Below are 12656 nucleotides of genomic sequence, written 5' to 3'. Positions count from 1 at the left end.
TCCTCAAACCTCCTCCTGTACCCTGTCTGCATCCTCAACCCCCCTCCTGCATCCTGTCTGCTTCCTCAAACCCCCTCCTGTATCATATCCGCATCCTCAAACCCCCTCCTGCATCCTGTCCGCATCCTCAAACCCCCTCCTGTATCCCTGTATGCATCTTCAAACCTCCTCCTGTATCCTGTCTGCACCCTCAAACCTCCTCCTGTATCCTGTCCGCATCCTCAAACCCCCTTCTGTATCCTGTCTGCATCCTCAAACCTCCTCCTGCATCCTGTCCGTATCCTCAAACCACCTCCTGTATCCTGTCCGCATCCTCAAACCTCCTCCTGTATCCTGTCCGCATCCTCAAACCCCCTCCTGTATCCTGTCCGCATCCTCAAACCTCCTCCTGCATCCTGTCCGCATCCTCAAACCCCCTCCTCTATCCTGTCTGCATCCTCAAACCTCCTCCTGCATCCTGTCCGCATCCTCAAAGCTCCTCCTGCATCCTGTCAGCATCCTCAAACCTCCTCCTGCATCCTGTTTGCATCCTCAAACCTCCTCCTGTATCCTGTCCGCATCCTCAAACCCCCTCCTGTATCCTGTCCGCATCCTCAAAACCCCTCTTGTATCCTGTCCGCATCCTCAAACCCCCTCCTGTATCCTGTCCGCATCCTCAAACCCCCTCCTGTATCCTGTCTGCATCCTTAAACCTCCTCCTGCATTCTGTGCGCATCCTCAAAGTTCCTCCTGCATCCTGTCCGCATCCTCAAACCTCCTCCTGTATCCTGTTTGCATTCTCATACCTCCTCCTGTATCCTGTCCGCATCCTCAAACCCCCTCCTGTATCCTGTCCGCATCCTCAAAACCCCTCCTGTATCCTGTCCGCATTCTCAAACCCACTCCTGTATCCTGTCCGCATCCTCAAACCTCCTCCTGTATCCTGTCCGCATCCTCAAACCTCCTCCTTTATCCTGTCTGCATCCTCAAACCTCCTCCTGCATCCTGTCCGCATCCTCAAACCTCCTCCTGCATCCTGTCCGCATCCTCAAACCTCCTCCTGCATCCTGTCCGCATCCGCAAACCTCCTCCTGTATCCTGTCCGCATCCTCAAACACCCTCCTGTATCCTGTCCGCATCCTCAAACCTCCTCCTGTACCCTGCCTGCATCTTCAAACCTCCTCCTGTATCCTGTCCACATCCTCAACCCCCCTCCTGTATCCTGTCCGCATCCACAAACCTCCTCCTGTACCCTGTCTGCATCCTCAAACCTCCTCCTGTATCCTGTCTGCATCCTCAAACCCCCTCCTGTATCATATCCGCATCCTCAAACCCCCTCCTGCATCCTGTCCGCATCCTCAAACCTCCTCCTGTACCCTGTCTGCATCCTCAAACCTCCTACTGTATCCTGTCTGCATCCTAAAACCCCCTCCTGTATCATATCTGCATCCTCAAACTCCCTCCTGCATCCTGTCCGCATCCTCAAACCCCCTCCTGTATCCTGTATGCATCCTTAAACCCCCCAAACCCCCTCCTGAATCCTGTCCGCATCCTCAAACCTCCTCCAGTATCCTGTCCGCATCCTCAAACCCCCTTCTGTATCCTGTCCGCATCCTCAAACCCCCTCCTGTATCCTGTCCGCATGCTCAAACCCCCTCCTGCATCCTGTCCGCATCCTCAAACCTCCTCCTGCATCCTGTCCGCATCCTCAAACCTCCTCCTGTATCCTGTCCGCATCCTCAAACCCCCTCCTGTATCCTGTCCGCATCCTCAAACCCCCTCCTGTATCCTGTCTGCATCCTCAAACCTCCTCCTGCATCCTGTCTGCATCCTCAAACCTCCTCCTGCATCCTGTCCGCATCCTCCAACCCCCTCCTGTATCCTGTCTGCATACTCAAACCTCCTCCTGCATCCTGTCCGCATCCTCAAACCTCCTCCTGTATCCTGTCTGCATCCTCAAACCTCCTCCTGTATCCTGTCCACATCCTCAAACCCCCTCCTGTATCCTGTCCGCAACCTCAAACCTCCTCCTATATCCTGTCCGCATCCTCAAACCTCCTCTTGCATCCTGTCCACGTCCTCAAACCCCCTCCTGTTACATAGTAACATAGTAGGTGAGGTTGGATAAAGACAATAGTCCATCCAGTTCAACCTGTGTAGGTGTGTGTGGCTGTAATCATCTCACATAGCCCTGAATGTTCTGATCCTTGAGATGTACGTCTAAGAGTCTTTTGAAAGCCACCATACTACCCGCAGAAACCACCTCTTGTGGTAGAGAATTCCACAATCTTGTAGCCCTAACAGTAAAGAACCCCCCACGTTGCCTGAGGTTAAAACGCTTCTCCTCTAATCGCATTGTATGCCCTCATGCATTCCCTTCGACTGAACAGCTTTTTTTTTTTCTAAGCTGAGATCCCCATTGAGATATTTAAAAATTGCTATCATGTCCCCCCTCAGGCGTCTCTTTTCCAGGGAGAATAAATCAAGCGATTGCAGACGCTCTTCATAATTAAGGTCCTCCAATCCCCTAATTAGTTTAGTTGCCCAGCTCCAACACATCCCTCCTGAGGACTGGCGACCAGAACTGGACAGAATACTCCAGATGCGGTCGGACCAGAGTTTTATAAAGTGGAAGGATTATAGACTTATCTCTGGAATACATCCCTTTCTTTATGCTTGCTAATTTTCTGCTGGCTTTGGCAGCTGCCGCTTGACATTGCATGCTATTGCCTAGTCTATCATCAACCAAGACTCCCAGATCTTTCTCCATTTTTGATTCCCCCAAGGGTTCCCCTCCTAATGTGTATTGTGCTTTTATGTTTCTAGTCCCCAAGTGCAAAACCTTACACTTCTCCACGTTAAACCTCATTTGCCAAGTCGTTTCCCACTCCGTTATTTTGTCCAGGTCATTCTGTAGGATATCTACTTCATGCTGTGCAGTTATTGACCTGGCCAATTTTGTGTCATCTGCAAAAACTGATAACGCACTACTGATCCTGTCCTCAATGCTGTTTATGAATAAATTAAACAAGGTTGGTCCCAGGACTGAGCCTTGGGGGACCCCGCTTACTACTTCAGACCAGTCTGAGCATGCGCTGTTTATTACCACCCTTTGGACACGCCCTTTTAGCCAGTTCCGTATCCAAGAGCAAACCCTGCTGTCGATACCTGCAGACCTTATTTTATAAATTAAGCGCTTATGGGGAACTGTATCAAACGCCTTAGCGAAATCTAAGTACACCACATCCACTGGTCTGCCCCTATCCAGCTCACAGCTCACCTCCACCTCCTCCTCTGACCCCCTCCTGTATCCTGTCCGCATCCTCAAACCTCCTCCTGTATCCTGTCTGCATCTTCAAACCTCCTTCTGTATCCTGTCCGCATCCTCAAACCTCCTCCTGTATCCTGTCCACATCCTCTGACCCCCTCCTGTATCCTGTCCGCATCCTCAAACCTCCTCCTGCATCCTGTCCCATCCTCAAACCTCCTCCTGCATCCTGTCTGCATCCTCAAACCTCCTCCTGCATCCTGTCTGCATCCTCAAACCTCCTCCTCCAGAGCCGCCAAGCTGGAGCCCAGAGAAGACTGTCTGACTGAGCCCCGCATGGTGCGCCTGAGGGGAGGTCAGTGACAGTGCCGCAAGGCCAGTGTACGGGGGTGTGAACATAATGTAAGGGAGCACTGATAAAAGGGTTCCCCTTACATCAGTACCCCTCCCCTTGCCTTAGTGTATTCACTCTGCAGAAGTTAGTATCTGGTCACCAGAGCCACCCCCTGTCAGCGTTCCTGGTGTTCTCCTTTACATCAGAGTCCCAGGATTTCTGCACTCTGATATGTGGGGGAACGCTGTGCTGGCTGGGTTATTGTAACCTGACCTTCATGTAAAAAGAGAAATGTGGTTTCTGACTTTTGTTTTAACTTAAACACACTGCTTATAGCACTAGCTACCCGTTTATAGTTGCACTGAAAACTGACATTTTGTGTACTTTTTTTTTACAGTGTCAGTAAATGTAATTTTTGCCAGTAAAATGGTGCCATTTATAAATTTTGGTCGTCCTGTCAGTAAATTTCACTTCAGGAGTTGGCAGCACTGCATTACGCCTATGTGCATGGAGAAGTAAAATATATTAGTATGTGTGCCCTTTCTATAGCATTCTTGTCACGTGACACCTGCTCTAAATAGACTTTGGTAATGCACACCGCCCGTCAATCTCAGTGTGAGTAGGATGCTACAGAAAGTGCACACATTCATCCCTCCCTGCAAGTATCACAACCAGTCCTCAGCTGACACCGCTATGGCGCTCAGCACAGTCACTTATATCCGCCCAGCTACACAGCAATTCACAGACTTCCCTGCATGCGGCGGATGTGTGTCTTCTAGTTCTACAGGCGCATACACTGTGCTGCTGGGAGGGACCTGAGCTCGCCTCTAGATGTCGCTCTTCACACACTGAACTCTCGGCTCAGAGTTCGCCTTCCACAGACGGAAGGCGGAAGTGACGTGTTCTGTACCGTGTGGGAAACCCCTCGTGGGCCATTCAAACAATGGCGGTGATTCCCGGGGATAATTGGCAGCCGAGCCATGTCTGCTTGGAAACCAGGTCAGTATCGGGAAGGGAGAGACGGACGTGGCGATGTCAGCAGGCAGCTCACAGGTGATGTTCTCCTCTATTGTGTTTTCGCAGCATGGGCTCTATCACGGTGGAGCTGTACTGGAATCACGCCCCCAAAACGTGTACGAACTTTGCAGAGCTGGCCCGGAGAGGATATTATAATGGAACCAAGTTTCATCGCGTCATCAAAGATTTCATGGTTCAAGGAGGAGACCCCACAGGGACTGGTATGGTGCTCTTGGTTACAGAGGAACTTAAGTCCCCTTTAGCTTTGGCCTCAATCTGGCCCACCATAGTTAACCCCATTGTGCTGACTACCTCTTGGCCCTTTAAATGTTCAGGGAGGTGGGCATTAAGGTCATGTGACTGCTGTGATTGGCTGTCACAGTGTTCACATAATTGGAAAGCTCCTGATTGCAAGTATGCATCAGGAGCTTATTCATCCCCCTCCAGCTACTGTGCAGGGAAGGTGCTCTCAAAGCTGTAACTTGTTTTAATAGGGCCACATATGTGCAGCGGCTTGACGTTAAAGTGGAGTTCAACCCATTTTAATAAGTTTACTCGTTAGAAACTTGTGTGTGCGGGTGTTTTGCGGTGCTGTGCCAAGAACCACAGCCCTGTTGAACATCTATGCCAAGGATATGCAAACTGTGGCCCTCCAGATGTTGCAGAACTACAAGTCCCATGAGGCATAGCAAGACTCTGACAGCCACAATCATGACACCCAGAGGCAGTGGCATGATGGGACTTGTAGTTTTGCAACAGCTGGAGGGCCACAGTTTGCTTATCCCTGATCTATGCAGTTGTAGAATCTGGAAAAGGAAGGGGGGCTGGCAGATGTCATTCTTATTTTGTAGAAATTAAAAAAGCTTAGAATACAGTACTTAAAAAAAACAGCATTACTCGCCTCCTATGTTGCAGCTGTACCCTGTTTGGTTTAAAGGCTATGTTCACTTAAAAATAAAACAAATGCACAGTTGTTTTGAAGGTAAATGTGCATTTATTTTATTTTTTTCTAGGGAGGCTGCTGAGCATTGCACCCATGTACAGCAGATCATGGGTGCAGGGCTTCTGCAGACTCTCAAGCTAGCTGTCTTGCTGTACCTTGTACTAGCAGGACGATTCCATGATCTACCAGCGGCCTTGCAGTTCATTGAGAACTACAAATCGTCAGCTGCAATGGCCGACAGTAGTTGTAGTTCATTCATGGGAAACGGAACAATGCGGCCCTGTAGGCGGAGCCCCATACGGCCCTGTTCTTTTCAAAAAGTGACAGCGGGTGGGTGGAGAAGATCCCCCCTGCCTGCTGTCAGAGTGGGTGAGATAAGCAGTATTTGAGCAGGAGCTGGAACTAAAGCCTCATACACACGTGTCAATTCAGCTGGGAATTGTCGTCCGACGACCCGCCAATTTTCGGCTTGTTAGTATGATGCTTCCGACAACCAACTCCGACTTTTCGGCCGAAAAAAATCTGGTGTGCAGGCTATAAAATTTTTGTCCTCTGTCAAAACACGGCTGATTTTCAGTCAGTCAGTACAGATTTCAACAGGGAAAAAATCTTATGAGCAAGACTAGGCATGCTCAGAGAAGAAAAAACACATACAAAGCAATCCAACACATGACATCACTTCTGAAGTAGAATTCTGTCGTACGGGAAAATTAGTGTGCAGTCTAGATCACATTCCAACCAACAAAACACCACTCTGGACAAAAGACGGACGACCGGTCGGTGGAAATTCGTTGCGTGTGTACGAGGCTTAAATGTTATATGTTCGACTCCAGATACCCATTGCAGCTACAAAAGTTCAGCAGCAGGAAGAGTCTTCCCTGCAAGTTAAGGATCACATGAGTGTGTGTGGATAGAGAGGTGTGTGTGTGTGTGTGTATAATATATATATATATATATATATATATATATATATATATATATATATATATATATATATATGTATGTATGTATGTATGTGTGTGTTAATGCTTTCATAAATAGAAGTGGTAATAGTTTAATTTTTTATCAATTAATAAAATGGAAGGTAAATGAACAGAAGAGAAATCCAAATCAAATCAATATTTGGTGTGACCACCCTTTGCCTTCAAAATGGCATCGGTTCTTCTAGGTACACTTGCACATTGACAGTTTGACCGTTTGCAACAAGGATTTTTGCTTTAAAAAATTATGTGAATTACAGGGGGATCATTTCATTAGGTAAAAATTGGTTTACTTTTAATATTATTAGTTCCCAAATGCTTTTATTGATATTTTTTGTCTCATTTAGGACGTGGAGGAGGCTCTATATATGATGGCAAACATTTTGCAGATGAATTACATGCTGACCTTAAATTTACAGGTTTGTATATTGTTTTCCTTTCAGTGCTGTTGCTTAATGAGTTGTTTTTGCTCCCTCATTTGTGTTGTCTTTCTCTCTGCTTTTATCTCAATAACCTACAACTATTTTTCTCCATCGCACAGGATTCAGAAACAGGTCATACTACTGTCTACAGAGCATTACCTTTTTATATGTAAGGGACTGTTTATACATTAAAAAAAAATGGTACAGCCAGGTCCATAAATATTAGAATTTTGTCAAATTCCCAATCTTTTTGGCTCTATACGCCACCACAATGGATTTGAAATGAAATAAAGATGTGCTTTAACTGCAGACTTTCAGCTTTAATTTGAGGGTATTTACATCCAAATCAGGTGAAGGGTGTACGAATTACAACAGTTTGTATATGTGTCTCCCACTTTTTAAGGGACCAAATGTAATGGGACAAATTAACAATCCTAAATCAAACTTTCACTTTTTAATACTTGGTTGGAAATCCTTTGCAGTCAATTACAGCCTGAAGTCTGGACCCCATAGACATCACAGACGCTGGGTTTCATCCCTGGTGATGCTCTGCCAGGCCTCTACTGCAACTGTCTTCAGTTCATGCTTGTTCTTGGGGCATTTTCCCTCCAGTTTTGTCTTCAGCAAGTGAAATGCATGCTCATTCGGATTCAGGACAGGTGATTGACTTGGCCATTGCATAACAGTCCACTTCTTTCCCTTAAACTCTGAAGCGCCGTCCAATGAGTTCTGAAGCATTTGGCTGAATATGAGGAGATAATATTGCCCAAAACACTTCAGAGTTCATCCTGCTGCTTTTGTCAGCAGTCACAGCATCAATAAATACAAGAGAACCAGTTCTATTGGCAGCCATACATGCCCACGCCATGACACTACCACCACCGTGCTTCACTGATGAGGTGGTATGTTTTGGATCATAAGCAGTTCCTTTCCTTCTACATACTCTTCTCTTCCCATCACTCTGGTACAAGTTAATCTTGGTCTCATCTGTCCATAGGATGTTGTTCCAGAAATGTGAAGGCTTTTTTAGATGTTGTTTGGCAAACTCTAATCTGGCCTTCCTGTTTTTGAGGCTCACCAATGGTTTACATCTTGTGGTGAACCCTCTGTAGTCACTCTAGTAAAGTCTTCTCTTGATTGTTGACTTTGACACACATACTCCTACCTCCTGGAGAGTGTTCTTGATCTGGCCAACTGTTGTGAAGGGTGTTTTCTTCACCAGGGAAAGAATTATTTGGTCATCCACCACAGTGGTTTTCCGTGGTCTTCCAGGTCTTTTGGTGTTGCTGAGCTCACTGGTCTTTCTTTTTAAGGATGTTCCAAACAGTTGATTTGGCCACACCTAATGTTTTTGCTGTCTCTCTGATGGGTTTGTTTTGTTTTTTGTTTTTTTTTTTTTTCAGCCTAATGATGGCTTGCTTCACTGAGAGTGACAGCTCTTTGGATCTCATATTGAGAGTTGACAGCAACAGATTCCAAATGCAAATAGCACACTTGAAATGAACTCTGGACCTTTTATCTGCTCCTTGTAAATGGGATAATGAGGGAATAACACACTCCTGGCCATGGAACAGCTGAGCAGCCAATTGTCCCATTACTTATGGTCCCTTAAAAAGTGGGAGGCGCATATACAATCTGTTATTCCTACACCTTTCACCTGATTTGGATGTAAATGCCCTCAAATTAAAGCTGAAAAGTCTGCAGTTAAAGCACATCTTTTTTGTTTCATTTCAAATCCATCGTGGTGGTGTAAAGAGCCAAAAAGATTAGAATTGTGTCGATGTCCCAATATTTATGGACCTGACTAGCTGCTTTCTTAAAAGCAGATATAGGATGGGGAAAAAAAAATAAGATTGCCATAAAAGATTTTTCTCTTGACCCTGGTATTTTGAAACTAAGCGGTAAACACCGCTTAGGACACTGGTAATCAGAACAATTCTAAGAAAACTCCCATATAAACCTCCCTCTACTTGGCATGCCTCAGTTTTGTACGCAAGTGGTGCACAGGTCCAGTAAAAAAATATCTAGATGGTCTGGACCTGAGACTCAAAATAAGTACAAGTTCAAAAATCTTATTTCCTGGTGCTTCCATGGCAGAATACGCATAGTTGCTCCACCCACGAGCATACGTAAACTACCATGGATAGGCACCAGGAAAGTAAAATTACAGAAAGGTAAGTATTCAATTTTCTGTTTTTCCTCTATAATCCATTGAAGGACACAGGGATTCAGAAATCGTTGATGTCCAAAAGCAATCCAACCAAGGAGGGTGGACAAAGCCACTAATGGGGCCCTAGCTAATTTTGGGGGTTATTCACATATCCGAGGTATGTGAAGAAAACCACCACTCAAGTGAAGATACAGAGGATCAACCTGGTGCACCTGACCAGGGCAGAACAACAAACTAGAACCAGAAAGAGCCTGGAGAGCGATTTAACAAACCACCAACAACAAACAGATGACATAACATCCTACTACTCAGTAGGATGTGCTTGGGTTAATCAGCTTTTATGTAAAAATATTTATCCCAAGAGGAATAAAACTGTTGCTGTACCTGCTTAACCACTTGGCAAGCAGCCACCGCAGTTACAGTGGGTACGGAAAGTATTCAGACCCCCTTACATTTTTTACTCTTTGTTATATTGCAGCCATTTGCTAAAATCATTTAAGTTCATTCTTCTTCCTCATGAATGTACACATAGCACCCCATACTGACAGAAAAATACAGAATTGTTGACATTGTTGCAGATTTATTAAAAAAGAAAAACTGAAATATCACATGGTCCTAAGTATTCAGACCCTTTGCTGTGACACTCATATATTTAACTCAGGTGCTTTACATTTCTTCTGATCATCCTTGAGATGGTTCTACACCTTCATTTGAGCCCAGCTGTGTTTGATTATACTGATTGGACTTGATTAGGAAAGCCACACACCTGTCTATATAAGACCTTCCAGATCACAATGCATGTCAGAGCAAATGAGTCATGAGGTCAAAGGAACTGCCTGAAGAGCTCAGAGACAGAATTGTGGCAAGGCACAGATCTGGCCAAGGTTACAAAAAGATTTCTACTGCACTTAAGGTTCCTAAGAGCACAGTGGCCTCCATAATCCTCAAATGGAAGACGTTTGGGATGACCAGAACCCTTCCTAGAGCTGGCCGTCCGGCCAAACTGAGCTATCAGGGGAGAAGAGCCTTGGTGAGAGAGGTAAAGAAGAACCCAAAGATCACGGTGGCTGAGCTCCAGAGATGCAGTCAGGAGATGGGAGAAAGTTGTAGAAAGTCAACCATCACTGCAGCCCTCCACCAGTCGGGGCTTTATGGCAGAGTGGCCCAACGGAAGCCTCTCCTCAGTGTAAGACACATGAAAGCCTGCATGGAGTTTGCTAAAAAATACCTGAAGGACTCCAAGATGGTGAGAAATAAGATTCTCTGGTCTGATGAGACCAAAATAGAACATTTTGGCCTTAATTCTAAGCGGTATGTGTGGAGAAAACCAGCCACTGCTCATCACCTGCCCAATACAGTCCCAACAGTGAAGCATGGTGGTGGCAGCATCATGCTGTGGGGGTATTTTTCAGCTGCAGGGACAGGACAACTGGTTGCAATCAAGGGAAAGATGAATGCGGCCAAGTACAGGGATATCCTGGACAAAAACCACCTCCAGAGTGCTCTGGGCCAAAGGTTTACCTTCCAACAAGACAATGACCCTAAGCACACAGCTAAAATAACGAAGGAGTGGCTTCACAACAACTCCGTAACTGTTCTTGAATGGCCCAGCCAGAGCTCTGACTTAAACCCAATTGAGCATCTCTGGAGAGACCTAAAAATGGCTGTCCACCAACGTTTACCATCCAACCTGACAGAACTGGAGAGGATCTGCAAGGAGGAATGGCAGAGGATCCCCAAATCCAGGTGTGAAAGACTTGTTGCATCTTTCCCAAAAAGACTCCTGGCTGTATTAGATCAAAAGGGGGCTTCTACTAAATACTGAGCAAAGGGTCTGAATACTTAGTACCATGTGATATTTCAGTTTTTCTTTTTTAATAAATCTGCAACAATGTCAACAATTCTGTGTTTTTCTGTCAGTATGGGGTGCTATGTCTACATGCATGAGGAAGAAGAATGAACTTAAATGATTTTAGCAAATGGCTGCAATATAACAAAGAGTGAAAAATTTAAGGGGGTCTGAATACTTTCCGTACCCACTGTATATTGCTGCAGGTCGGCAGGTTCCAGTGAATTGCCATACCTATCCTGTGGACGCGCGCTTACTTGCCAGCGGGGAAGCCAAGGCGTGGGGCCCCGCCATTGTCGCTGGGCACCCGCGATCACTCCCCCCTCCTTTTTTTTTTTTTTTTTTTTTTTTTTTTTTTTTTTTTTTTTGAGCCAAAATAAAGTTGAAAAGCTTTTGTGTAGTGCTAAAATTACAGTAGATTTAGGTATAGTGGTTATTTATTTTTCTGTCTCTTTTCTTCACAGGGGCAGGCATTCTTGCCATGGCAAATGCTGGACCAGATACAAATGGAAGTCAGTTTTTCTTGACATTGGCCCCTACCCAGTGGTTGGATGGGAAACATACTATTTTTGGACGTGTTTCCCAGGGCCTTGGAACGCTGAACAGACTGGGCATGGTGGAAACAGACAACCAGGACAGACCACTTGATGAAGTCAAAATCCTCCGGGCTTCTCCATTATAAGAACCGCACAACAAGGCTGTTATAAACTATTATGTTGAGACTGGAATATGTGTGTGCAAAATGTTCAAGCGGGCATTTTAATATTCCTAACCAAGTTAAACCTTTTTCTTTAAAAGAATCAGTGATTTTTATTAGTCACAGCAGCCAAAGCTCCAAGTGGCACTATAAAATTTTTTTTGCTGTTCTTAAGGTGCATGCAGATACATCTTCCTTAATTCTGATTACTATAGCTGGATTTGGGCAACATGTTTGTCCCTCCATTACCCTGGTTAGGGCTCATAGGCTGAGACTCATCAGAGAAAAGTTGGTCAGTGGGGATGAATTTTTTTTCTTTTCAGGTCGGTCAATGTCAGTAAGTGCAGGCTCTGCATTTTTGCTTCATGAGCTAGTCCAAAGGGCCAAGTCTAGTCCTTGAGGTTCAGAATCCACACACTTTACTAAATTTACTGCTGCCTGTTGTAGGAATATTAAAGTATGCTGAGCCAGGAAATGTCTGTATATGACAATCCTGGTCTTTATGTGCCCCTTGAAGAATGGAGTTGGGACTGATCTGGAACAAACATGCAAGGCTCAGACTTTTACAACTTTACTGACTGCATGTTCATTCCAGATTCGGCTTTAAACAGCCTCAATGCCTGCACCTTCAACTACCACCACTTTGTAAGGGGCCGTTTGATGAGTTTTAGAATTCTGTTGATGGCATCCGTTTGAGACTTATTCAGAATTTGTTGACAGATGACCTGCAGCTGCCCTACGTTTTACTTGCTTTAAGCAGGTTTTGCATTCTTATAGCCTTGTATAGTAATACAAAAACCTCCTGCGACAGTCTCTCTTACTTTTTTGGCAGGCAGTCAAAAGCTGAAAATGGGCATAAACTTGTTTTAATCGGCCTTTACTATATTTAGGAACTGTAAAGCCACCTGCTCATCTCCTCAACAATGAAGCAGTTCCTGGCTAGGTATTCTCCTTGCTTTTGCGTGAGCCCGGGACCATTTTAAGATGGAGAGTGGCA

General features: G+C 45.4%; 1 protein-coding gene across 1 annotated transcript; it reads left to right on the top strand.

Annotated features, from left to right (window-relative positions):
* The first annotated feature begins 4500 nt into the window (after positions 1 to 4500).
* Positions 4501 to 11761, top strand: PPIL1 (peptidylprolyl isomerase like 1). The gene is made up of 4 exons (XM_082244393.1): positions 4501 to 4580; positions 4665 to 4819; positions 6869 to 6940; positions 11427 to 11761. The coding sequence occupies exons 1-4, from the start codon at positions 4525 to 4527 to the stop codon at positions 11642 to 11644; spliced, it is 501 nt and encodes a 166-aa protein (XP_082100519.1). The 5' UTR covers positions 4501 to 4524; the 3' UTR covers positions 11645 to 11761.
* The last annotated feature ends 895 nt before the right edge of the window (positions 11762 to 12656 follow it).

This window comes from Pelophylax lessonae (genome assembly GCF_965119305.1).
Source record: "Pelophylax lessonae genome assembly, chromosome: 2".
NCBI lineage: Eukaryota > Metazoa > Chordata > Amphibia > Anura > Ranidae > Pelophylax > Pelophylax lessonae.
This window is presented reverse-complemented; position numbering and strand designations above follow the sequence as displayed.